The 27,409-nt window shown below is 46.6% G+C and overlaps 1 protein-coding gene across 1 annotated transcript in view; it reads left to right on the top strand.

Moving 5' to 3' along the window:
* UNC13C (unc-13 homolog C) overlaps positions 1–27,409 on the top strand; it is a 397,169-nt gene that overhangs the window by 354,959 nt on the left and 14,801 nt on the right. Inside the window, exon 30 of the mRNA XM_074966314.1 lies at positions 8,923–9,070. Within this exon, the coding sequence (XP_074822415.1) occupies positions 8,923–9,070 (148 nt within the window). The remainder of the gene's footprint in view (positions 1–8,922; positions 9,071–27,409) is intronic.

The raw sequence follows: 27,409 nt of genomic DNA, 5'->3' as shown, positions 1-27,409 counted from the left end.
CCATTAGGAGTTGCAATTTTTCCCCCGCCATTCCCTTCCACCCCAAGGCATGAAATGGATTTCATAACCCCAGCCTGTCAGACCCCCCCGTCGGTGGTCCGCACCCTGCCTACCCGCCTTAGCGGACCTCGAGGCTGTATTAAGAGTCCCACCGGGGAATACCCCGGGAACCGTAACCCCATCCCCCCATGAGCTGCGGCATGCACTACAGAAGTTCTTAGAACACACCCGTGGTGCCCGCAATAAGGTACAGCTAGCTCTTCAGCTCTGGGGGGACTTTTGAGCAAATTTTTCGGACCACAAGGGCCCTTATAAAGGAGGGCAAAGGGCAAGGCAGGCGCGGTGCTGCGGCCTACGAGCGGGCCCGCAACTTCCAAAACGATCTACTCATCTATGAGATGGGTCACGGCTTGGTGCGCAACCCGCCGGGGGCCACAAACACCCCCGCCACCGGGAAACCTCCACCCCACCAGCCCTCCGCATGATGCCTTTTCTTATTGCAACCTTGAATACCAGGGGCTGTAGGATGGCTCTCCGCAGGTCCCAGGTGCTCTCTTACCTTCGGGAAGGAGGGTACTCTGTAGTTTTCCTGCAGGAGACCCATACGGACCCGACCTTTGAGGACAGGTGGCGGCTGGAGTGGGGGGACGGGGTCTACTTTAGCCACTTCACGACTTGGCAAGCTGGAGTGGCGACCCTGTTCTCCCCCACCCTACGGCCCGAGGTGCTAGGGGTCACTGAGGTCGTGCCGGGCCACCTGCTGCACCTTTGAGTCCGTATGGAGGGGCTCGTGGTAAATCTTGTTAATATTTATGCCCCACAAATGAGCCCAAAGCGGCCACAATTTTACCAGCGGGTGTCCGACTTTCTCGGCACCCTAGATTCGCACGAGTGCCTGGTCCTGGGAGGAGACTTTAACACCACCCTCGAGGAACAGGACCGCTCAGGCGCCGAGCCGAGCCCGGCTGCCGCGAATATTCTTCGGGGAATAGTTGAATATCACTCCCTAGTGGACGTCTGGCGTGACCATCACCCAGATGACACCTCCACGTTCACTTTTGTCCGGGTGGAGGCCAATCGGTCACACCACTCTCGGTTGGACCGTATTTATTTATCCCGTTTCCATCTTTCACAGGCCCACTCCTCTACCATTCGGCCGGCCCCTTTTTCTGACCATCATTTAGTTACTATAACGGTCTCCCTCCGTGCAGAGAGACCGGGGCCGGCCTATTGGCACTTTAATAATAGCCTGTTGGAGGACGAGAGCTTCGTGACGTCCTTCCGGGAGTTTTGGCTCGCCTGGCGAGAGCAATGGCGTGCCTTTCCCTCGGTGCGGCGATGGTGGGATTTAGGGAAGGTCCGCGCCAAGCTCTTCTGCCGTGACTACACTCGGGGCACCAGCCGACGGAGAAATGCGGCGATAGAGCAGTTGGAACGGGAGGTCTTGGAGCTGGAGAGGCGCCTGGCCGCCGACCCCGAGGACCCGTCCCTCTGCGGAGCGTGCCGGGAGAAGCGGGAGGAGCTTCGGGCCCTCGAGGACCACCGGGCCCGAGGTGCCTTCGTCCGGTCCCGCATCCGCCTCCTTCGGGAGATGGACCGCGGCTCCCGCTTCTTCTATGCCCTGGAAAAAACGAGGGGGGCCAAGAAGCACGTCACCTGCCTTCTAGCAGAAGACGGCACCCCCCTCACGGATCCGGAGGAGATGTGTGGGAGAGCCCGCGACTTCTACACAAGCCTTTTCTCCCCGGATCCGACCGATCCTGGCGCCTGCGGGGTGCTCTGGGAGGACCTCCCCACGGTCAGCGTGGGCGACCGAGAGCGGCTAGAGCTGCCTCTCACCCTGGCCGAGTTCTCGGAAGCCCTCCGCCGCATGCCCACCAATAAATCTCCGGGCATGGACGGGCTGACCGTGGAGTTTTACCGCGCGTTCTGGGACATCCTCGGCCCAGACCTAGTTACTGTCTGGGCTGAGTCCTTGCAGGGCGGGATCCTCCCTCTGTCGTGCAGGCGAGCGGTGCTCGCCTTGCTGCCGAAGAAGGGGGACCTCCGCGATTTACGAAACTGGCGTCCCGTCTCACTCCTTAGCACGGATTACAAAATCGTAGCGAAAGCAATTTCGCTGCGGCTAGGGTCCGTGATGGCGGATGTGATCCACCCAGACCAGACCTATACTGTCCCAGGTCGCAGCATTTTTGACAACCTATTTCTAGTCCGAGACCTTTTGGAACTCGGGCGGAGAGACGGTCTGTCGTTCGCCCTCCTGTCCCTTGATCAGGAGAAGGCGTTCGACAGAGTAGACCATGGGTACCTCCTGAGCACTCTGCAGGCGTTTGGATTCGGACCTCAGTTTGTGAGTTTTCTCCGGGTGCTGTATGCCTCCGCGGAGTGTTTGGTTAGGCTCAACTGGACCCTGACCGAACCGGTCAGCTTCGGGCGAGGAGTGCGACAAGGGTGCCCCCTCTCGGGCCAGCTGTACGCTCTTGCGATCGAGCCTTTCCTCTGTCTCCTCCGCAGGAGGTTGACAGGGTTGGTGCTGCGGGAGCCGGAGCTGCGGCTGGTCCTGTCGGCGTATGCCGATGACATACTTCTCGTGGTCCAGGACCCGGGCGACCTGGCGCGAGTGGAGGCATGCCAAGCCATCTATTCGGCAGCCTCCTCCGCCCGAGTCAACTGGGTCAAGAGCTCTGGCTTGGCGGTGGGGGACTGGCGGCGGGTAAGCTCCCTCCCACCCGCACTTCAGACCATCCGGTGGAGCGCGGGTCCTCTGCTCTATCTCGGCGTTTACCTTTCCGCCACGCACCCTTCCCCGCCGGAGAACTGGCAAAATGTGGAGGGCGGGGTGATAGAGCGGATCCGGAAATGGACAGGGCTACTCCGATGTCTCTCCCTCCAAGGGAGAGCACTGGTGCTTAACCAACTAGTCCTGTCCACGCTCTGGTACCGGCTCAACACCCTGGCCCCAGCCCCGGGTTTCCTGACCCACCTCCGGAGATTGATTCTAGAGTTCTTTTGGTCGGGAATGCACTGGGCTCCTGTTGGAGTTCTTCATTTACCCCTGAAGGAAGGAGGACAGGGCCTGAAGTGTCTGTACACTCAGGTCCACGTTTTCCGCCTCCAGGCCCTGCAGAGGCTCCTATACAGTGCAGGTAGTTCGACGTGGAGCATACTGGCGCACGCCTTCCTGCGCCGTTTCCAGGGGTTCCGATACGACCGGCAGCTCTTTTACCTTTGTCCGAGAGGTTTTCCGCGAGACCTCTCCGGGCTGCCGGTCTTCCACCAGGACCTCCTCCGGACCTGGAAACTGTTTCTAACGACCAGGTCCGTGGCGGCCACCACGGGAGCAGATCTCCTCACGGAGCCCCTGCTACACAACCCCCAACTCCGTGTGCAGGTGGCGGAGTCCCGCTCGGTGCACCAGAGGTTGGTCTTGGCGGAAGTCACGAAGGTCGGAGACCTCCTGGACTATGACCGGAGAGACTGGCTGGATCCCCTGACGCTCGCTCGGCGCATGGGGCTCTCCAGCCCCCGTACTCCCCGGCGCGTACTTCAGGAGGTGAAGGCCGCCTTGACCCCTGCAGCTCGGGATTATGTCAACCGAGCTTTGCGCGAGGGCGCACCACGCCCATCCTCTACCCCGGGCCCGCCGGACCTTTCCATTGGGCCCCTACCCTGCCGATCCCGACACTGCGAGCCGGCTGCATGAACTGCAGCCGGTCAGTTTTCAACTTGCACCACGGAAATATTTGTATACACTCACGCTTCACACCCTTCACGCCCACACCCTGGTGTCCCGCCCCGACACAAAGTGCCGGGACCTCCTGCCACCTTTGGAGGGTGAGCAACCTCGGTGGGCCAGCCTGTATTCTACCTTGGTCCCGAGGCCCGTCGGAGACATCAGTTGGCGGCTCCTTCACGGAGCTGTGAGCACGGGCGTGTTTTTGACACGGTTTACTTCCATTCCGGATACTTGCCCTTTTTGTAATGTGAGGGAAACCCTGGCGCACGTCTATTTAGAGTGTGCCAGATTGCAGCCCCTTTTTCGGCTCCTCACAAATATTCTATTGCGCTTCTGGCTTCATTTTTCCCCCCACCTCTTTATCTATACACTCCCCATCCATGGCCCCACAAAATCGCGGGATCTCCTGGTTAACCTCCTCCTAGCTTTGGCAAAAACAGCCATTTATAAAACCAGAGAGAGGAGGTTGGCCCATGAAACGTCCTGCGATTGTGGGGCCTTTTTTCTATCCTCAGTACATTCACGTATCCGGGCGGAGTTCCTCTGGGCGGCGTCCACCGACTCCCTTGACACCTTTGAAGAGCGGTGGGCGCTGTCCAGGGTTCTCTGCTCGGTGACCCCATCCGGTTCCCTCCGTCTAACCCTTTGATTGAGGGGAAGAGCGAGAGACACCAACCCCAGCCGTTGCCGCTGTGGATACCATCGTTACTGTCATCTAGGAGGGCCCTATAATACGTGGGTGTCTACCCCCCCACCCGCAAACTGCCCACCCCGCAGCCATGCCCATCTTGCCGGGCACTCTCAGGGGGGGATAATCGGTGACACTGGGCGCGGCACTAGGTAACTCGAGGGGGTGGAAGACCACGAGTGTCGAGGAAGCCCCCCCGCTCTAGGCCACCAGGTAACTCAGGAGGGTGGAAGACCACGAGTGTCGAGGAAGCCCCCCCGCTCTGGGCCCAGGCTAGCTTGAACACTTCTCCCTCCTGAAAGCTGCTGTGTTATACCTTCTGTTTGCGTTGTTTTGTTGCATACTTTGATTTGGTTCTTTGGTAATTCTTGTAATTGTTACAATAAAATTCTTTTCTGTTTCAAAAAAAAAACCTTCCCTGTTTCCTTACCCAGGGAAAAGGGACCTACTTAACCTGGGGCTAATATATCTGCCTTCTATTACTCTCCTGTAGTCATCTGGCCCGACCCTGTCACAATTGGGAATTCACATGATTACACACTTCCATTGAATTCTTCACAAAATTAGGGTAATGGAGGTAGCACTACTACATTGCTCCTGGGTACAGCATGGGTGTACCGCTGTTAGTGGAACACGTGGTGACGGTTGACTTTTAAAGCAGATTCATAAGGTTGACAGTCCCACACTATTCCATGAAACAATCTACAAGGAAACCAAGCCTGTTATTCCCAGAGAGCATCTGAGAGAACTGCTAGCCAGGGCCCCTGGCCACTCCACTCTTCTGTTTACCCATACATCCATCATGGAATGATACATGTAGCTCCAGCTGCATCCTTTCATGCTGATCCTTTGAACATGGCTAAGTACAAGCAAGCCTCTGCTTTTTGGTCTCAGAAAGAAAATTTTCTGCATAATTGCCGAACTTCACCTGCAATGCTAACTTGAAACTACTGCTCTGTTGAAAAAAGTAGCATAGATGATCAAAGCACATATAAAGCAACTTTTCCATTGACCTTAAGCCTCAGCAGATGTGTGGATGAACTGGTAGCCAACATGCTGCTGTTTGCATATCTGTTTTGCCACAGATAGATACTACAGTTCTGCTGAGCCATATGAACTAGAACACAGCAATGGGCTGTATCCCTCAACCAATATTGGTGCAGAAAGGATGTCTAACTCTAGATCTATATCCTAGAGTGCATATGGTGTCTCAAGCTGCCTTCAAGTAGCCCCAATATCCTCCTAAACACTCATTTCTTCTTTGTTTTCCTTCTAATTAACTGTTGCCTGAGCATTATCTATGCGGACCTTGATTCCTAGAACTTGAAAGAATCCAAAAAGCTTCTGCAAACTGGTGTTGACGTTGTACAGCATTTACATCTCTTCTCCATAGGCTGAGGATGGTTTCCAACATCATCCAACTTTCCTTTACTCTGCAAATCATTGTCCTGGGTTACACTTTGGAGACAGCTCCTTGTTTGGTGGCCTTCTTCACCTCTAGAAAAGTGGTTCTCAGCCAGGGGGTACATTAACTCAGCTAGGTATTTGCCTAGTTTCACAACAGGTTTCATACAATGGCTTGTTTATACTGCTCTATATACTATACACTGAAATGTACGTACAATATTTATATTCCGATTAATTTTCTTATCTGGTATAAACGGGAAAGCAAGCAATATTGCAGTAATAGTGTGTTGTGACACTTTTGTATTTTTGTCTGATTTTGTAAACAAGTAGTTTTTAAGTGAGATTAAACTTGGGGGTACGCAAGACAAATCAGACTCCTGAAAGGGGTACAGTAGTCTGGAAAGGTTGAGAGTCACTGCTCTAGAACATTCATGTCTTACCTTACAGTCCCCTTATGGCCCGCCCACACCAACCTTTGTGAAGCTATCAGAAGAACCCCTGGGGATGAGACTGATTAGCAGAGATATCACAGAGGGCCTTCAGTATTGGTGTTATGTGCAAGGAGGAGAGAATCCTGCTTCAGTTTTCAAACCCAGGCTTTTTGGAATTAAAGCAAGGATGGCAATTAAGAAAGAAAATCTTTTTACTTGCAAATGGTATATTTGATATATACTCAGAGTGATTTAAGATTGAGCCTTTGAGCACAGCCCTGCTTGGAGGTGGCACGAAGCTGCACCACCCCAGGAGGAGAATCAGAAAGGAACTGTGACTCAGTTCATCTTCTGTCCCTGTCTTTTGAGCTGGAAGTGACAGTAAGTTATTTCCCGTTTTTGGGATGCAGCTTACTCTACTTTAGGGGGAATTTTTACTGTGCTCATCCCCTCCTCCCCCATCCCCTCTTTCCATACCCCAGATGTAATGGGTAGCCCTAACACTGTACATAGGGGTGGGATTTTACTTCCCTGCATGGCCACATTAGGGCTGGTCACAATCTAGCCCTAAGAGACAAAAAACATTGAGGAGTCCTTGTGGCACCTTAAAGACTAACAAATTTATTTGGGCATAAGCTTTTGTAGGCTAAAACCCACTTCATCAGATGCATGGAGTGAAAAATACTGTAGGCAGGTATATATATTACAGCATATGAAAAAATCAGAGTTACCTTACCAAGTGGGAAGTCACTGCTAATGAGGCCAATTCAAATAGGGTAGATGTAGCCTATTCCCAACAGTTGACAAGAAGGGGTGAATATCAATAGAGGGAAAATTACTTTTTGTAGTGACCCAGCCACTCCCAGTCTTTACTCAGGCCTAATTTGATGGTGTCAAGTTTGCAAATTAATTCTAGTTCATCAGTTTCTCATTGAAGTCTGTTTTTGAAAGTTTTTTTGTTGAAGAATGGCCACTTTTAAGTCTGTTATTGAGTGTCCAGGGAGATTGAAGTGCTCTCCTACTGGTTTTTGAACGTTACAATTCTTGATGTCTGATTTGAGTCCATTTATTCTTTTGCATATAGACTGTCCGGTTTGGCCAATGTATATGGCAGAGGGGCATTGCTGGCACATATCACATTGGTAGATGTGCAGGTGAATGAGCCCCTGATGCTGTGGCTGATGTCGTTAGGTCCTATGGAGGTGTCTCTTGAATAGATATGCGGACAGAGTTGGCAACGGGGTTTGTTGCAGGGATAGGTTCCTGGGTTAGTGTTTTTGTTGTGTAATCTGTAGTTGCTGGCGAGTATTTGCTTCAGGTTGGGGGGCTGTCTGTAAGCAAGGACAGGCCTGTCTCCCAAGGTCTGTGAGAGCGAGGGATCGTCCTTCAGGATAGGTTGTAGATCCTTAACGATGCGCTGGAGAGGTTTGAGTTGTAGGTGATGGCTAGTGGTGTTCTTTTACTTTCTTTGTTGGGCCTGTCCTGTAGTAGGTGACTTCTGGGTACCTTTCTGGCTCTGCCAATCTGTTTTTTCACTTTCCCAGGTGGGTATTGTAGTTTTAAGAATGCTTGATAGAGATCCTGTAGGTGTTTGTCTCTGTCTGAGGGATTGGAGCAAATGCAGTTGTATCTGAGGTCTTGGCGGTAGACAATGGATCGTGTGATGTCATCTGGATGGAAGCTGGAGGCATGTAGGTAAGTATAGCGGTCAGTAGGTTTCTGGTATAGGGTGGTGTTTATGTGACCATCACTTATTTGCACTGTAGCGTCCAGGAAGTGGATCTCTTGTGTGGACTGGTCCAGGCTGAGGCTGATGGTGGGGTGGAAATTGTTGAAATCCTGGTGGAATTCCTCAAGGGCCTCCTTCCCATGGGTCCAGATGATGAAGATGTCATCAATGTAGCGCAAGTAGAGTGGGGCACTAGGGGACGAGAGCTGAGGAAGCGTTGTTCTAAGTCAGCCATAAAAATATTGGCATACTGTGGGGCCACGCGGGTACCCATAGCAGTACTGCTGACTTGAAGGTGTAAATTGTCCCGAAATCTGAAATAGTTGTGCGTGAGGACAAAGTCACAAAGTTCAGACACCAGGTTTGCTGTGACATTGTAGACAATAACCATGGAAACTCACAATGCCAATTTTACAGAGTAGAATAAGACTGGAAGACTAGAAAGCAATCCTAATCCTCCACTGGAACTCTAGCTATTCTTTAAATTTGTCACCATATCCAGTCCAAGGATTCCCACCATAAATTACACCTTTCTGCCAAACAGTGTCTTAGTACTACACTTGGACAGATTTCTACCACACCAAACATGCTGTCAAAAGAAATTTGTTTCTGTAGTTGCACTGTAAACCCTAGTTTTGAGGTGTAACTACATGAACATAAAAACCCCACACATTTAACTATTTTTGAGTTATATACATTTTAAGAGGGATTAAAAGAACACTTAAGTGTTTTGTTTGGGAGGGGGGAAATCCACACAAAAACTGTAATGTGGACAATAACAACTATCCCCAAAGATACAAATTGTAAATTTTAAGCACTGCATTAATCAGTTTTATTTTAGATATTGCTATATAAACATCAGGTCTTACCTAGAGACTTTTATCAGATAATTTACTTCTTTCAGTGCCTTACCTATGTTTTTCTTTTTTAGCAATACTTTCATGCTGGAGGAAATGGGCTGAAAAAGAATTTCTTGGAGAAGAGCCCAGATCTACAGTCTCTGAGATATGCTCTTAGCCTTTATACGCAAACTACTGATGCCTTGATAAAGAAATTTATAGCGACTCAGACTTCTCAAAGTAAGTGACTTGTTCAGTGGGGCTGGAAATGTAGCAAAGATGATTTTAATGTTTTAAATACATATTTTGCTATCGATAGATGCTAATTATAACTGTCAAAACATATTATGAAGTTTTAATGATTATGGTCTTAAGGCGACACTTCATGTTAAGTATCTTACTCGCCAAACAGTCCAACTAATTTCAGTTTGTCTATTCAGAGTAAAGCACTGTTCCGTGCAAGTAACGCTGGCAGAATCTGCCCATGTTAATATAAGCCATGTTTATGCAATGGTAATAAAAATTCAGTCTCAACAATAAGTAAACCCAGGTGGATAATAGATTCTATGGTACATACATATCTAGCTAGGCAAACAATACAAGGAACTGTATACACTCAAGTGATCTTGTAATGATCACTTGTGATCTTGTGACCTGGTAATCTGCATAGTGAGATTACACTATGGGCCAGGTCCTCAGCTGGTATACATCAGCAAGTCAGTGCAGGTAACTCATTTACACTAGCTGAAGCTCTGACCCTAAAGTTATGCATACACACTGACAAACTAGGTATTCATCCTTGACTCGTGTGGGTAAGTGCTTACTCACATGCATAGTCCTACTGAAATCAGTGTCATCAAAGATGTCTGTGGATCACTACAAGAATTGTAATGTGGCTAAAGAACTGGCCAAAGAGAAGGCACCTTCTGTTCTCCTTGCAGGGAGGAGGGTGTTATGAGTTATATGGTAGAAATGCTGTAACCCTGCACGGGAAATTACAAGAAGGTTTCCAGCCATCAGAGGGGTATGGTTTTGGAACAGCCTCCCAGTAACAGTTGTGGGAGCAAACAACTTAATTAGCTTTCAGAGAGAGCTGGAGAAACTTGTAGGTGCAATTGGATGATGGGGTTGCTTGTGATGGGGGGAGGTGGGGACTCACTTTCAGTTTGTTTTATGTTCCTGAAAGCTTATGCTTCAGGGCATCAGCCAGCTCCCTGTAGGGGTCAGGCAGGGATTCCCCGTTTTGTGTCCTGGAGGAGATGGTCTCTTTCCTCTGAAGCATCAGAGATGGCCATGGCTAGGGACTGAACACAGGATGGGGAAGGGACAGTGCTCTGAGATGGCAACAGGTACTTGGCTGGCTGGTTCTTGCTCACATGCTCAAGGTCTAACTGATTGCCCTGTGTGAGGTCAGGAAGGAATTTTCTGCCAGGTCCGACTGGCAGTGACTTTGGAGGGGGGTTGCCTTCCTCTGCAATGGGTGTGTGAGGGTCAGTTGCCAGGATATCTATTTCACTTCATTTCCCTTCCATTGCAGGGGCCTCAGGCAGTGGTGCACCTCAGTTCTCCCTCGTCTCTGTCTGTGGCACATAATAGTCTAGTCTCCTGTGGGCTGTAATACTTTGGTTTCACTTTGGTGGTTGGGTTTAATGTGTGGATCCTGGAGGCCTGTGATATATAGGAAATCAAACCACATCATCTGGTGGTCCCTTCTGACCTTAAACTCTGAGTGCTCACCAGCAGAAGTAAAGGCTACACAACTTAGCCCATAGTGCAATGGTTCTGAAACATCTGTACTGGTGTACCCTTTTCACATAGCAAGCCTCTGAGTGTGACCCCCCCCCCTTATAAATATATTAAAAAGTGTTTTAAATTTAACACCATTATAAATGCTGGAGGCAAAGCGGAGTTTGGGGTGGAGGTTGACAGCTCGTGACCCCCATGTAATAACCTCGTGACCCCCTCAGGAGTCCCAACCCCCAGTTTGGGAACCCCTGCCATTGTGTATACCATTACTGGGGGGAGGGACCCAATACATCCTATTTTGGCAGCTATAGAGATTCACAACGCTAAGAGCTAAGGATTAAACGCCTCTCAAATAGGGTCTGCTACATACTATTTTCTATGAACCTGAGAATAACAAAGGGTTGCTTTTGCACATAACCTAGTGATTTTACAGTCTGACACACATGCTGACTTTTCCATAGAGTGCCCGCTTCAGCCCTGACTAGTAAGTACCCTACTATCCCCATTCCTGGCCTCCCCCGAGAAGAGCAGTCGTCTACTGAAAGGGATCTACCACCATTTGCAAGACGCCTCAACCAAAACCTTGGACCTGGGCAATTTCAGATCCAGAGGTAAAGAGCGTGGGCAGGGCCTGCCTCTGTCTTTGGCTCAAATGGGCTCCCACTGAAAACAATGGGAATTTGTGATTGACTTAGACAGGAGCAGGGCAAGGCTTACACGTGGTTCCCCATTTTTATGTGGGTTTTTCTGCCATGTCCACCACCCGTAATAGCTGGGTGGCTTCCAGAGTGAAAGGCATTTTTTCTTTCCCTTGTGATGATTTTTAACCATGACAAGCTAAAATCATGTCAGATCATTTTTAAACATCTCCATGTCAAATCTCTAATATTGACAGTCAGAGAACAGCGTAAGAGTTTAGGCATGTTATGAGCTAGGTTACACTGCTCTAGCACTTTGTTTTACACTGCTACAGGAGTATAAAGTAACCTTAGTGTAAATTAGAATCACTCCCTCTCTGTTTAAGGTATGGTTCTATCCAGTGAAGAGTAACAAGTACTTGAGAGGTTTCAGAGAAGCAGCCGTGTTAGTCTGTATTCGCAAAAAGAAAAGGAATATTAGTGGCACCTTAGAGACTAACCAATTTATTTGAGCATAAGCATCCGATGAAGTGAGCTGTAGCTCACGAAAGCTTATGCTCAAATAAATTGGTTAGTCTCTAAGGTGCCACTAGTACTCCTTTTCTTTTTGCAAGTACTTGAGAGGACATTTTCAAACAATGAAAGAGCTCCACAAGAGTTCCTGCTACTTTCAAAGGCTGCTATCGCCTATTAGGAATTGACAATCCATTGTTCTGAAAGCTATAAAACATACATTAAAATTCCATACGACAGAGTTACTTCTGCAAACTGAAAATCAGTGCTAGATTTCACCAGATGTGAGGGGCCTTTTAACAATGGCTCTGTCCATCACTTACTGTCTTTGAGCAGAAATACAATTTGCTGATCTATAATTATTATCTTGCTCCATCTCATGAGGGTAAGAAGAGTTTTAGTTGAACATTAACCTGGAAGGTAATTACTTTTACTTTTGAAGTGCAATTTTTACTTACAATTTAAAAACCTGGCACGCAATATGAATTTTGCAACTTGCGCTCAAGATTCATTGTAAGGAATGATTTTCTTGAGGAGCTACTCCATTACATTAAGGGTCTTCATTAATAATTCATGCATCAGAAAAATGCTTAAAACTCTCATATATAAGGAAGATATTTTCCCCTCTCATAAGATAATACAATATAGATTTAGGCAGAAGATGAGTAATTACTAATTCTAATATACGCTTTGTTTTTCCCTAATTTATAATGAAAATGTGCATAAGAGAGAAAATGACACAGGTTGTAGTTATTAAATAAATATCATTTACAATTTTCAAGCCACAAACCTGAAGGGCCTGATTTTCATTAACAGAAGCTTGAGGTGTGTGTGCATTGCTGTGCACACATTAGTGCGCCTGCAGTTACACACTTTTGTTAGCATAAGTTCCACCAGGGGATAAGGGCTAGGGTAATATATCTCCTCATGTTTTACTGTTGATGTCCCACTTACTTAAGAAAGCAAGGACTCATTTATTCTCATTCCTGGTCTCTCCCGACTGTGGCTGTGCTACTGGCATGCAGTTATAATGAATGTTTATGCAAATCAGGAATTTGCATTCAGAAATAATTAGATAACTAAGCAATTAGGATAATACATGTGCAAATGAAGACAAATGCGCACACAAATTGTATGAGCAATAGGGTTCTACTTTTTAAAATATCAACCTCCAGTTTTATAATTTATGTTCTCTATTATTTTCTTTACTAATACATGAATGAGCAGCTACTTGTAAATTTAGTGATTACATCAATTGTTTTAATTGAAATTGATTTATTGTTTTTAAGCTCACTCTTGCTGATAAAATCTGGTTTTCCCTTATAAAATTTGAGAAGTACCCTTTTAGTGATTTTTATTACCGTGGTCATTCTTACTTAAAGTGACAGTGTAGATTCCAAATACAGTAAAAAAAAAAATCCACATTAAAAAACAAACTGGTTATATCTAATCTTTTGCAAAATCATTTTCAATGGAGCAGATCAACCTCTGCAAACTTTTTCATACTAAAAGTTACAAATTGTCCAAACACACAGTAAGAATGCAGAACAGATTTTTCAGGATTAAATTTCAAGTATATAGAGACATAAAGTCCTATAAAATTACTCATATTTGCAAAATATACACAGATTTTATAAAAAATCTTAAACTTAACATGATTTTACTGGTTTCAGAGTAGCAGCCGTGTTAGTCTGTATTCGCAAAAAGAAAAGGAGTACTTGTGGCACCTTAGAGACTAACCAATTTATTTGAGCATAAGCTTTTGTGAGCTACAGCTCACTTCATCGGATGCATTCAGTGGAAAATACAGTGAGGAGATTTATATACACATAGAACATGAAAAAATGGGTGTTTATCATGCACACTGTAAGGAGAGTGATCACTTAAGATGAGCTATTACCAGCAGGAGAGTGGGGGAGGGGGAGAAAACCTTTTGTAGTGATAATCAAGGTGGGCCATTTCCAGCAGTTAACAAGAACGTCTGAGGAACAGTGTGTGGGGGGGAATAAACAAGGGGAAATAGTTTTACTTTGTGTAATGACTCAATCACTCCCAGTCTCTATTCAAGCCTAAGTTAATTGTATCCAATTTGCAAATTAATTCCAATTCAGCAGTCTCTCGTTGGAGTCTGTTTTTGAAGTTTTTTTGTTGAAGAATAGCCACTTTTAGGTCAGCAATCGAGTGACCAGAGAGATTGAAGTGTTCTCCGACTGGTTTATGAATGTTAAAATTCTTGACATCTGATTTGTGTCCATTTATTCTTTTACGTAGAGACTGTCCAGTTTGACCAATGTACATGGCAGAGGGGCATTGCTGGCACATGATGGCATATATCACATTGGTAGATGTGCAGGTGAACGAGCCTCTGATAGTGTGGCTGATGTGATTAGGCCCTATGATGATGTCCCCTGAATAGATATGTGGACACAGTTGGCAACGGGCTTTGTTGCAAGGATAGGTTCCTGGGTTAGTGGTTCTGTTGTGTGGTGTGTGGTTGCTGGTGAGTATTTGCTTCAGGTTGGGGGGCTGTCTGTAGGCAAGGACTGGCCTGTCTCCCAAGATTTGTGAGAGTGATGGGTCGTCCTTCAGGATAGGTTGTCGATCCTTGACTGTACACACCAGTTCTTCTGAGATGTTCAATGAGAAACCTGACCTGCCTGTGAATTCTAAAGATTGATAGAGATGAGAAGCAACTGGATGTCTCAATAACAAAACCTTACATTTTGTCTGTTTTCTCTTGGCTCTTGTCTGCAAATAGATTATAAAATTCACTCACTTGTTCCTTATTTGAAATTATTTGCCAATTTCTTCAGCAAATGAGTCCTGGTCTTCAAATTGTTCAAGCTACAATTTGCAAAGTAACTTATGAGCCTGAGCCAAAGCTTAACTGAAGAGAGCAAGAAAACATAAAAAATAATTGTATTCATTATTATTCTCAGAAGTACGTTACTACATAGCTGCACTCCTGATTGTGACATTATAACCATGTGATCCAGGCAGCATGACTGAGACAGTCACATCACTTGCAAAACATGCTTTCAGGGACAGCAGTGCCACCTGACTGCTATTCAGTGGAGAGGTCAAATAGTGCTAATACTCATCCCTGGTTCTACCTCCATGTTTGAGGGAAGGTGACTGTTCAAATTAGAGATGTGGAAGTCCTCTCTTGCCATGATCATTTAAGTTTCAGACCCTGTTTAAACTCTGATCTCACTTCCCTCTGTTCAACTCTTAATCCTTGACACCAATGCCTAGTCAACCCCTTTTCCAGCTTCAGACTTCCAGACCCCTCCTTGCAGCAGATCTCCAGAGTGTCTCCAAAGCGTGTTCCTTTCTCCTTCTCTGACACAGGAGAGGAAAGCTTTTGAGCCAAGATCCTCAGCTGCTGCAGAAGTTCCATGGATGGAGAGGGGCACTGCAGGGAAAATTCTTCATCGATGTTGAGTGGTGTTCTGCTCCCCATGCCCAGATCTGCTTATAGAGCCTGGGTTAAAGGAGTATTTTCCCTTAGTCTTCTCTTTTTTTTTTTTTTTTTGCTTTAATGTTGGTTTATATACAAACTGCATGTTTGTTAGTCAGATGCTGTCACTGTTTACAATGAGCAGGTCAGACAGCAGTGAAACCCTCTTTCTACTGAGAGAAATAAAGGTGCAGGCTTGGGAATGGCTTTTGGCATTTCATTGTTAGATTAACTCAACACATTAGAGAGAAGGAGTTAGACACTGCAGCCAGCATTTTTCCCCCCATCTCTAGTTACAGTGCAGTACGTCTACAGTTTCCTCTAGAGACCTTGCAGAGTCAAAATGAGTGAGACAAGGGCAGAGAAGGCTGGCACTATGTACTCATTTGCCATTTAGATAAATAGGAAAATGAAGGGCTCTCAAAGCTGTACAAGCTGTTGTTTCATAGGCACAATCAGTTTAAATGTCATTTTAATTAAAAAACAATTGGACACAGCCAGACCAGAGCTATCTTTTCTTCCCTGTTTCTTCATTTTAAAAGGCTTAGACTGTACCTACATGCACACGTTACAGTGTTATAACTATTCCAGCTCAGTGACTGTGGTACAGTCCCCACAGCATGGATACAGATCCACCAGTATGAAAGGGCTTATACAGGTACAGCTTATTCCCTGACAGGATGGGAAATAAGCTCTATCTTTACATCTGTATAAAACTGTATTGATACAGGGGCTGTACTGCTATAACGCTATCAGTAAAACAAAATCACACCAGTCCAAAATCTGGTTGAAAGCGGGTTTTTTAGAATGTTCCTACTTAGTCGTTCTGCCTACAGCTTTAAATATCATTTTTAAGGTGTCATGGTGCTGGGAAAGCTTTGGTAAAACATGGCAAGGGGCATTTGGCTCACTCTAATTACCCGTAGGGACAGATCCTGTGACTTCAGCAGGAGCAGTATCTGCTTGTCTAAGGTCAGAACACGGCCCACTTAATATGCACTTTGTAACATCAGAGAGAAAAATTATCACAAAACTAAAAGTGAATAATAATCAGACATGTTTTTTAGAAGCCAACAGTTTAAGGGGAAATTCTGCCCATTTACCATAATTAGTTTAGAATGATGCTGGAGGAACTGAAGGCAGAATTTTGTTCTATTTACATTTTGCCTAAATGTCATAATACCCACATCAGAAAGATTTATTTATTCCAGTTCATTGATGCCTATTGTATCAGTGTTGAATAGTGGTGATTTCCTGAATTGGGGCCTTAATTTTGCCCTCTTCGGTATACTATTAACAGTCTAGATTGTGCAATGAAACCAAGTGAAAGTTACAGAGGTAACCTTAATTCTAGCAGTTCCTAACTTTCTGAGTGCTTGACTTAATGGGAGGCAACATTAACATTTTAATAGGTTTTTATATAATAAATATGTAAAGGCTAATCGGTTTTGTGATTTATTTGAAATAACAATCAAGGAAAAAATGTAATTGAGTACAGGCACTTTAAAAGTAAATTATGACAGAGTCAAGATAGATAAAGTTAATAAACTGTACCATAAATTTATGATGGATTTTCTACTTCAAGGCTCTGCAGCATACCAGGATTGTTTTCCCAACAGACAAGTGCTTAAGCAATAATTAAATGACGGAATGATGTGCATAAACCAGCTGTGTTTTTAAACAAAGGCCAATTTTATGTGTTTTACAATTTTACCACTAAAATGGTGGTGGATACTGTAAGTTCAATTCGTTGGTTCACTAGGCATATTGCTAACAAGTCTGCAAGCCCAGCAGTGTAAGTGAATGCTAAGCCAAGAATCCTGGTTGCAATATCATACAGTAACTAGTGGACAGGATCAAAATGTTCACACAGAATGGACATGCCACACTCAGCGTGAACACTAACTTTAATACTATTTTTCTGTTTCATACAAGGGGACAGGGAAGTTCTTTTTGACCATGCCGCTGTACTGTCCCAGCCTTGCCCTTTTCCCACCAGCTTGGAAGCTGAATGCTATTGGAGTTGTCATTTCTGCTTTAAAATATGTAGGAAAATATCCAGCCTATGTTTATATGCTGGTAGGGGCAAAGGTACTTTTCTTAAGACACTCAGCAATGCAAATACTGGGATTTTATTTCAAGTAGAAAACGTACAAGCATGTAAGCTGTTTATTTCAACCCACGCATTTAAAACTAGTTGAGCAATATTCTCTTTTGCAAAAACAAAACAAAAAACACCATTGCATTTAATTCTGGTAATCAATTGTTTGAGACATGTAAAGTCACTTTCACTGGTAGTAAGCAATACACTGGAATTTTACAGACAAGTAATTATAAGCTGATAATGAAAGTTAGTTTTACTTTTAGTGCCAGGCTGAAATTCAATGCTTAACCTGAGAATGTTTAAGTTACTTTACATTTCCATACAGCAGCATACAGGAATATTATTCCTCTGGAACACAAGCCTCTCTTTATCTTTAATCAACCATATATTAGAGTTCAAAGCTGTTAGCAGCTGTAATACTGCTGTCAAACAGGCTGATTTTAGCATTCTTTAGAAGTGTAAATTCATCTAGAAAAAAACCTAACATTTGAAAAATCTTGAACGTAGTTTAAAAATCCAGATTTTAAGACCAGAGTGGCCACGGCCTTGCATCTTGTGTAACCATTTCCATTTGTGCAAATCAGAATCCTGTAGTATATTACGGATCTCTTTACCAAAGTGCAAGTCCATGGAAATTAAGACCCCATATTGGCACAAAGGCCCCAATTTCTTTTGTCTTGAGTAGGAAAAGTGGGCAAGTTTAGGTTGGGCTTCTGTGGGAGCCTAGGCTACGCACTTGATCAGCTAAATCAAGCGAGAAGGTGTTACCCTGCATCTATACTAGAAAAAAGATAGAGAGTTTAGGTTCAAGCTTGACTCGCATGTTATAGCTGAAGTTAACCTAAACTCTAGCACTTTTCCTAGTCAAGATAAAGCCTTTGAAATCAAAGGCCAAATTGGCTAGGTCAGTTGAAAATCTAGCTTGTGATTGATCTAGTGTACTACCTCTATAACAATTTTGCACATTTCATTCTGTCTTCTGACCCTTTCCATAATAATCAGTAATTACATTACAGTGGATGCTATTAAAATGTAAACTTTGTCAAATTGATCACAGTATTTCCACTATTCCCCACTCAGAGAATTCTGCCCTAAGTTAACAGCAGCATAAATCCAGAATACCCCCATTAAAAATCAGTGGAGTTTTTCTTTATTTAAATTGGTAAACAGAGCATATGTACCTCCATGAAAACAGAATACACCAGATACAATGACAAAGATAAATACCACAGTAAAATGTAGTTGAGCTTTTTTATATTTCAAAAATGTCTAGCATCAATATGGAGCTTTTCCATGCTGTACTATTCCAGGGCTGGGCTGGCAGCAGGCTGTAGCCTAAGCCTCCCAGCAAAGGCAGCCAGCAGATATGTCGAGTCAATAAACTCTAGCCCTTTGGGCAGGGCAGCTGCGTCCCAGCCCAGGGCCTTAACAGTGGCGGAGTGGTCTGCCAGTGGGTTGGCAGGGATCCAGCCACAGCACGCCCACTTAGACGCGGTCAGCCCTGTAGCCGGCCAGTCGTCGGCTGCCCCTGGGCCACTTCCTACCTCCCTGGGGTTTGCACCCATCCTCAGGCTCCTCGGGGTACACAGCCAACAGTAGTCCCTGTAACGCCTCTTCTGGGTCCATCTCCTCTGGGGGCAGGGTGCGGCTGAGCACAGGTTCAGCTCCCAGGTGCTGCCACAGGGCAGAGGCATATGTCTCCTCCGCTGGCTCTCGCCCAACTGAGCTGCAGATCCTTCCTTTTATACTTCCTGCCCCCACCCTGGTACTTCTGGTGAGGGGGAACGGGTGGGTTCGGTTCCACCCACCAATGTGAGTGTAGTGCTCCCTCACTCTCCAGTCCGGAGGGAGGCCACTCTGCCACACTACACACACACACCCCTCAAGTCTGTCTCCAGGGACCCGGAGATGACAACGTCGCATTCCCCCAACCAAGAGAAGAAGTCCACATTGGTATGGTCTTTAGCTGCTCGGTGACGTACTGTGAAGGCGTAGGGCTGCAGGGCCAGATACCAGCACATTAGCCGGGGGTTCATTTCCTTAACAGTCTTCAGCCACTTAAGGGGGGCGTAGTCGGTCACCAGTACAAAGGGAGCCCCTAGATGATAGTATCTCAGGGCGTCCATGGTCCACTTGACCATCAGAGCTTCCTTCTCGACAACCGAATAGTTCCGTTCTCGAGGGGAACAACTTGTGGCTGATATATAATATGTGGTTCTCATCTCCATTTACCTCCTGGGAGAGGACAGCTCCCAGACCCACCACCAATGCATCGGTCTGTAACAGAAATTCCTGATTAAGAGCACAGGCTCTCAGCACAGGTGGTCTTTGAGGGTTTGGAAGACCTGTCTGCGAGCGTCGGTCCAACACACACGTCGGGGGCTGTCCTTCTTCAGGAGCTCTGTCAACGGTGCTGCAATTGAGGCAAAGTCGGGGACAAAGCAACGGTAGTAGCCTGCTAGTCCAAGAAATTGCCGCACTTGTCTCTTTGTGGTAGGGGTTGAGTAGCCTGCAGTGCCTGGACCTTCCCTACCAGGGGTTGTACTTGGCCTCACCCAAGGGTGTAGCCCAAAAGGTGGTTTCCTGCCAGCCAATTTTACGCTTCTTGGGATTAGCAATCAGGCCGACATCACGTAAGGCTCTGAGGACGGCAGCCACCTGGTTGAGATGGTCTTCCGAGTGGCTGCTATAAATCACCACGTCATTGAGGTAAGCTGTGGTGTATGCACTGTGGGGCTGTAGGACCCAGTCCATCAGATGCTGGAAGGTGGTCAGGGCCCATGGAAACCAAAAGACATCCAGGTAAATTGGTACAATCCAGTTGGGTGGCAAAGGCGATCTTCTCCCAGGAACTCGGGTCCAGGGGAATTTGGCAGTACCCCTTTGTGAGATCCAGAGTACTGATGTATTGGGCATCACCTAGGTGGTCTAGTAGCTCATCGATCCATGGCATTGGGTATGCATCGAATTTCAAGATGTTTTTGACTCTCCAAAAATCAATGCAGAACCTAAGGGTCCCATCCGGCTTTGGGACCAGGACGATGGGGCTGCGCCAGTTGCTTTGTGACGTCTCGATTATGCTGAGCTCCAGCATGGTCTGGACCTCCTTCTCCACTACTTCATGGGTGTGGCATGGCAACAGCCTTGTGGTCTCTCAGATGACTTCTCCTAGGTTCATCAATATCCTATGTTGAACGAGCATGGTTTGCCCTGGCCTCACCATGAAGGTTTTAGGGAAGAACTTCCAACAGGCTTCTAGACTGCCTCAGTTGTTCCTTGATCATCTGTGGCTCCTCTGAGTTGGTGGGGCTGGGGGTTCGGGTCCGAGGTCTGGCTCCGGGGGGTGGGGGTTGAGTGATTAACAGCCCCTCATGCTCCTGCCATGCCTTTAACAAATTGACAAGGTAGACCTGTCGGGGGGGGGGGGGGGTTGGTCATCTTGGAACACTTCATAGGTGACCCTTTCACGGGGTGCAAAGGTCCTGCCCTGGGCTCCCTTATTATATGTTCACTCTTGCACCTTCTGCGTACTCTGTAGGTTTTCCCTCGCCAGATCCTCCGTCCGGGTTAACCGCTCCAGAAGCTGCAGGAGATACTGTAGGAGGCCCTGTGATGGAGACAGTGTTTGCTGCCAGTTCTCCCACATAAGGTCTAGTAGCCCCCTGAGTTGCTGGCCATATAACAGCTCAAAGGGGGAGAACTTGGTCGAAGACTGGGGGACTTCCTGGATGGCCAGTAACAGGGGTGGGATAAGTTGGTCCCACTGGCGAAGTTCCTTCGGGGGGAACTTCCGCAACCTTTCCTTCAGTGTCCACTTAAAGTGTTCCACCAGCCTGTCCATCTCTGGGTGGTAAACGGAGACCTGCAACTTTTTTATTCCCAGTAGCTACAGACTTGGCGAAGGAGCTTCGATGTGAAGTTGGTGCCTTGGTCCATTTGGACTTCCCTGTGCACTCTGGGCCAGAAGAATCAGGCCAGAACTCGTGCTAGGCTTTTCTCAGGGCCCAAGTGTCCAGCCGCTGGGACATCCTGGGCAAGCTGCAAGACTTGCCCATGATGCAAACTGAACATTGGTGGCACTGAAGTACCAGAAGCTGGGCTCGGATTTCATGGGTTTGAAGGTCACGGGTGATCCAGTAAAGGCAATCGCTGGTCAACTCAAAATGGGTGTACACCGTTGCCCAGTGGGGCTCTGTCCAGGTCCCATTAATGCAAGGCAGCTGTTCGAGGCCCGACTGAGGGAGGGATCCTCCTGTTGGTCCCAGGTGAAGTCGGCCCCCTAATTTAGGGTCTCTTCCTGATCGGGTTGTCCTGGCTCCACTTCTTCCTCCAGGAGGTCAGGGTTAGGGTCAGTGGCCCATCGGTCCTCCCTGTCAGGGTCCTCTGAGACCCGGTTGGCTTCCTCAATGGGTTCCCCCTTGAGGGCTATTTCAGAATGTGGGCCCCGTGCGGTTGTTGCCCACAGGACCTCTGTGAACCCCTTCCAGTCACGACCCAAGATGACGGGGTACACCAGCCTTGGTGCTAGCCCAACCATCATGGTCCATCTCTCCCTGTTCACGGTCAGGATGACCTGGGCCTTGAGGTAAGGCCTCACATCTCCATGGATGCACTGGATCTGAATCCTGACCAGTGGCAGGTCGGGAGGCAGGGCGAGATCCTGGCAGATAAGAGTCTGCCTGCACCTCAAATCAATGAGAGTGGAGACTGGAACTCCGTTCATGGCAAGGGGGACTGTCAGCTTACCCAAGGGCTGTTTACAGGCCCGGGCCTCCCCGGAACAGATCTGTCCAAAACTGCAGTCCAAAACAGGACACTCTCATTGAAGATGCCTGAATTGGCTGCAGGTGAAGCAAGGGCCAATTTCGGAGCGTCAGGGCTGTCTGTAGAGGTGGGCGAGGGTGCGGCGTGCCTGCAACCTGGGGCTTCCCCATGCCAGATATGTCCTCAGGTAGTCCCCGTGCCAGGGCATAACCATTGGGGCTTGCCGACCTCCCATCCCTCAGGGTGTTGTGGGCCGGGTCAGGGTTTGCTCCTTTTGTCCTGGGTCTTCTCTTCCCAGGAGTGGACTGTCATCATGGTCACAGGGCGAGTCCCTGGCCCTACAGTAGTCTCTGCAGCCAAAAAGTCTTCCATAAGGGACACGGCCGCACTCAGGGTCACTGGCTGGTGGCAAAGGACCCAGGTTCTTCCACGGGCTGGAAGGATATGTATGAACTGTTCAAGCATGACTTGTTCAGCGACTTGGGCCCCCATATGCTGTTTGGGCTGTAGCTACTGCCAGCACGCCTCCTTCAGCTGCTGGGCTACCTCCATCAGTCAGGGCCCATAAGGGTAGCTCTTCTCCCGGAACTTCTGCAGTGTGATTTCAAGGGCATCGAGGATTGTGGCCTTCAACCACCCATAGTCCTGGGCTTCCCCTACTGGGAGCACCCTATAGGCGGCCTGGGCTGGGCCCATCAAATACGGAGCCAATAGAGTGGCCCATTGCACCAGGGGCCACTTAGACGACCCTCTCAAATGTAATTAGGAAGGTTTCAGGGTCATCCTTATGGCCCATCTTTGTCAAGCGTACCGGCACTGGGGGTCAGCAGGTCCTGCCGCACCCCAAGGGTTGGAGCCCCCTGGGGTCAGCAGAAGTGCCGCACACTGCTGCAAGCACTGTTGTTACTGCTCCCAGTTTTGGGGCCCCAATTCTCGAATCAGTTGCTGTTGCTGATTGTCGAGATGTTGCAGCAGCTGTTGTTGCTGGTGCAGCTGGCTCTTGGCAAGCCATTTAATCAATTTCTTGTCCTCCCTCCTCTTCTCACTGAGGAAGGGTGGAGTGGGATCTGTCTCACATTGGCATTGGTTCATCCCCTTACCTCAGGGGAGGGCACGATGCCCGCATTCTCCACCAAGTTCTAGTGCTCCCTTGCTCTCCAGTGGGGAGGGAGGCCACTCTGCCTCGTTGTCTTGGGGTTTAGTTCTCGGCCTCGGGTCGCACTGGTGGGGTCAATCCGTAAGCAGTCTAGAGCTCTGGGCCCGTCTGACAGACAAATGCACAACAACTATCTGGGGCCCTTGTCCCTGCCCCCAGGCAGCGCAGCACCCTGCATAGTCTCTAGCTTGCAGCCCCGCAGTAGGGCTGACAGCAATTAACAGTCTAGGGCTCTAGCCCTCAGGCAGGGCTGGACTGGCAGCAGGCTGTAGCCTAAGCCTCCCGGCACAGGAAGCCAGCAGATACGCCAAGTCAGTAATCTCTAAGGCTTTCCCTGGCGGGCCGCATGCCAAACATTGCCGATCCCTGGTCTAGATAATAGTTCTTCCATGAGTGCAAGGAATTGGACTAGAAGACCTCTTGAGGTCCCTTGCAGTCCTACAATTCTATGGTAATATCTAATTCATTTTTTTCCTCTGTGTCCTAGGGCCTGTTTTGTCCATTCATCCTTCCCTACAGCTAATTTTAATGAAGCGTGGGTGGGTGGATAAGTGTACAGAAGAATAATGGGATGAACAGAAAAATTCAACTGAGTGCTTTACCAACCCTGCTACTCTCAATGATGGCTGATAAAAAATGTAAATTATATTGCAGGGCTTTTGACAATAGATTCATAGCTTTCAGTGGGCTTTGACCATCACTGTACAGTCTTCCTATCAAATAATAGATTATAAAGTTATTATTATGTGTAGTACAGAAGTCTCTCTGGCACAAACAAGAACATATATCTGGGAGCAGACTGCAGTATCTCTCTCAGACACTTTGTGGGCTGGTTAGGGGATCCTAACTTCCTAAAATCAGGTCAGTTCTCCACTCCATTGATATGTATACGTTCTGTAGATGTGAGTGGGCGCACCCAAGAATAGTTTTGTTTTCTTTGAAAGCTCTTTATTTATGAATTCTCTTGACCCCGAGTTCAAGAGAATTGAACTTGAGTTCAAAAAGGCCATGTCTTTTAATTGCTTGGAACTAAATTTCTTAAAACTAAATGCTAAAATGTAACTGTAAATGCAGAAAACAACAAAATGACATTCAGCATCGAAAAATGCACATGAATGATCATGCAAACCATGGAGATTCAGGGAGAGGAGAAATGGACCGGGAGCGCTGGTGTGACCACACCTGAAATATTCTCTTCAGGGCTGGTCACCTCATCACCAAGAAATTATTAAGAAACCAGAAGGAGTTTAGTGAAGAGGGATAAAAACAGGAGGCATGAGGGACTTAATTTACAAGGAAAGAAGAAAAGAGTTAAGTATTGACTGAGCATGACTGAGGAAGAAATATAACAGTCTACAAATATTTTACGGATGAAAAGAACAAGAAAGAAAAGAAATTATTTAACATAATTAGAAGGGCGTAACTGGGAATAATAGGATGAAATTAAGAAAAGGAGAATTTAGGGTAGATTTGGGGTAGGGGGTATCTTTCTAACAGTGAGACCTGTGAATAACCTCCCTGGGGAAGGATGGAAGTCCCATCATTTGGCAGGTTTCAAATTAGACTGTATGAAATACTAGTACTGGATGCCCTTCTGCAAGATAAACTTTAGTCAAATACATTATTGAGCCCAATATGTGGGGGTAACTGGTTGAAATGCTATAGCTTATGTAATACAGTCAGACTAGATGATCTAATTGGTCTTTTTTCTGGTCTTAAAAATCTATGAAGGCTCTAATGACCCCCTTTGTGAGCTTTAAATTACCAACTGGTAACCCCCTTCCCCACCTCTTCAACATAAACCACCTGTGATTTTTCTGGACTCATCAGGGACCCTTCCCAGAGCATTATGAGGTTCATTCCTTGCAAGCCTTAGGTGCAACCTCACCCTCAAATCTTACTATTGCTGTTACCCCCTACCAAACCAACACTGGTTTTCCCCCAATGAATGTAAGTACATTTGTCAATCTAATGAAGCTAAGTGAGCGGTTTCCTGATGAATGTGTAGAGGCCCACCAGCCCTTCTTGATGAACCTAAATAGAGCCATAGCAGTAAATTAGTGCCACAGGTGTCATTAACATGAGTTTTGGATACGTGTAAAGTTATTGTGTTTCATAGTGAAACATTATTTTGTAAAAACATGGTCCAGGGGAGTCTTGTTATTAGGATTGCCAACTGGCTAATCGCACAAACCCAAACACCCTTGCCCTGCCCCCACCCCTTTTCCGAGGCCCTGCCCCCAGCTCACTCCAGCCCCCCTCCCTCCATCTTTTGCTCTCCCCCTACACTCACTCACTCACTTTCACTGGGCTGGGGCAGGGGGTTGGAGTGCAGGCTCCGGGAGGGAGTTCGGGTGGGGGAGGGGCTCAGGGCTGGGGCAGGTGGTTGGGGTGCAGGAGGGGCTTTGGGGTGCTGGCTCTGGCAACCCTACTTGTTATGAAGGTCACAACAGACCAAAAAAAAGCCCCTGTTGGAATCCTATAAATATCTTCTGGAGCAACGTCATACCTTTATGCTTTGACAGTTCTGCCTTTATATTTGGCATTGTGCATATTAATAAGCTCTATGACCTTTCTGTGCTCCTTAAGCGTGCTGCACAAATCTCTATATAGGACATCATTATATCCCTACCGCTCAGTGGCAATTCTACAACTTGGGTATGGTCCAGGCAAATTTTGTCCCACCCTAGGCACTTGCTATGATTCGTTTTTAACAAAAGGTCACGATCTTCCAAACATGTCCTGCAATCTTGCCAATGCAGTGCAGGTTTGTGAAAAAGTGGCAAGGTTCCCAGGGACAACGGGAAAACAGGAATATCTCTGTCATTGACCTTGTAAAGGCACAGCTATAAGAGGAGGCCTGCTGTTGCAGCACATCTACATGGTTAGAACAGTGTCTAGACATACCAATAATGTAGATTAGAATCTACACAAATCATTAACCCATCAACTTTTTCTGGGATTCAGAATGAAAAAGTCAGGATAAAAAATGAAAAAAAGAAAACAAAAGTTAGGATGATCACACCTGCTGTTAATTAAGGCTGTAATTACTGTGGGGGAAATGACAAGGATAAGTCTCCACTAGAAGAAAAATAAAAATGTTCCCCCCCCGCAAAACGTCAGACTCCTATGCAATACAAAGGGAATCAGCATCCTCAGTCTCTTTCAGTCTCAAGTTTTATTACTCATTTTCATTCTTCACAGTGCCAGAGATGTAGAAATTTGAGGAAAGCCTCAAGGTTTAAGAATTTTTCCTTGGAATTACCAGCAATATAACATGATGACACTAATGAGCTTGAAGCAGTTTTAAAGGAGAGGACTGGCCACCAAAATGTAGGATGGTCACAGTCTGCATTCCATAATGTGAAGTGATGTCTTAACAACTGATTACATGACCATATTGAAACACTGTGCCATAGGCATAGAGCTATGAAAATATGCATGCCTTTTTGAGAGGAAGACCTACACTGCTGAGGACAAGGACAGATTCTCTGTCGGTGTAAAAGGGAGCACCACCACTGACTCCCATGGAGTTTAACCCATTTACACCAATAGAGAATTTGACCATGTCTGTTCCATTTCCAAGTTTGGGGATTTTTATTAGTAGCTAAAAATTTGCTGTATACTGCTATATTGATTTTTAGAGACAACAAGCTAAGGTTGACCACTACAATATTGGTCTTGAAAAATGTATTTCAAGGTAAAAAAATTAGTTATAAATAAATTGAGCGATACCGTGATCACCCTCAAAAGCTTGTAAGTTTTGCCTTAGACAAATAGATATGATTACCTAAGGAATTGCAGCATGAACTGAATTTTCTTGTGTTTATGCTGAAAATACCCCAAATAGGGAATGTTATTTAGGCAGGAATTTTTCAGACTCAGGTGTGTGAAATTACATGATTGGAAACCCTAGCGATTTGCACGTCCATACCTCTTTACACATACACAACACCAGCTTGAATGCATGGATTCGGCGTTGTGTATATGTAACTGATGACTGAGCTTTTTTCTACATGGAGTTTTAGAAATATAAGACCTAGATGTTTATGGAAATTGGCAAGTTTTAAAGGGTAACCACTGTGTATCTGGAAATTTTTACTGCAAACCGTGATTATACACCTCCATAAAAATGCAATGTCATTATAAATAAGTACTCATATCAATGAAATTTTTAAAATGCATCTGCCTGAAAATA

Source organism: Natator depressus, chromosome 10, assembly GCF_965152275.1.
Source record: "Natator depressus isolate rNatDep1 chromosome 10, rNatDep2.hap1, whole genome shotgun sequence".
NCBI classification, from domain to species: domain Eukaryota; kingdom Metazoa; phylum Chordata; order Testudines; family Cheloniidae; genus Natator; species Natator depressus.
This window is presented reverse-complemented; position numbering and strand designations above follow the sequence as displayed.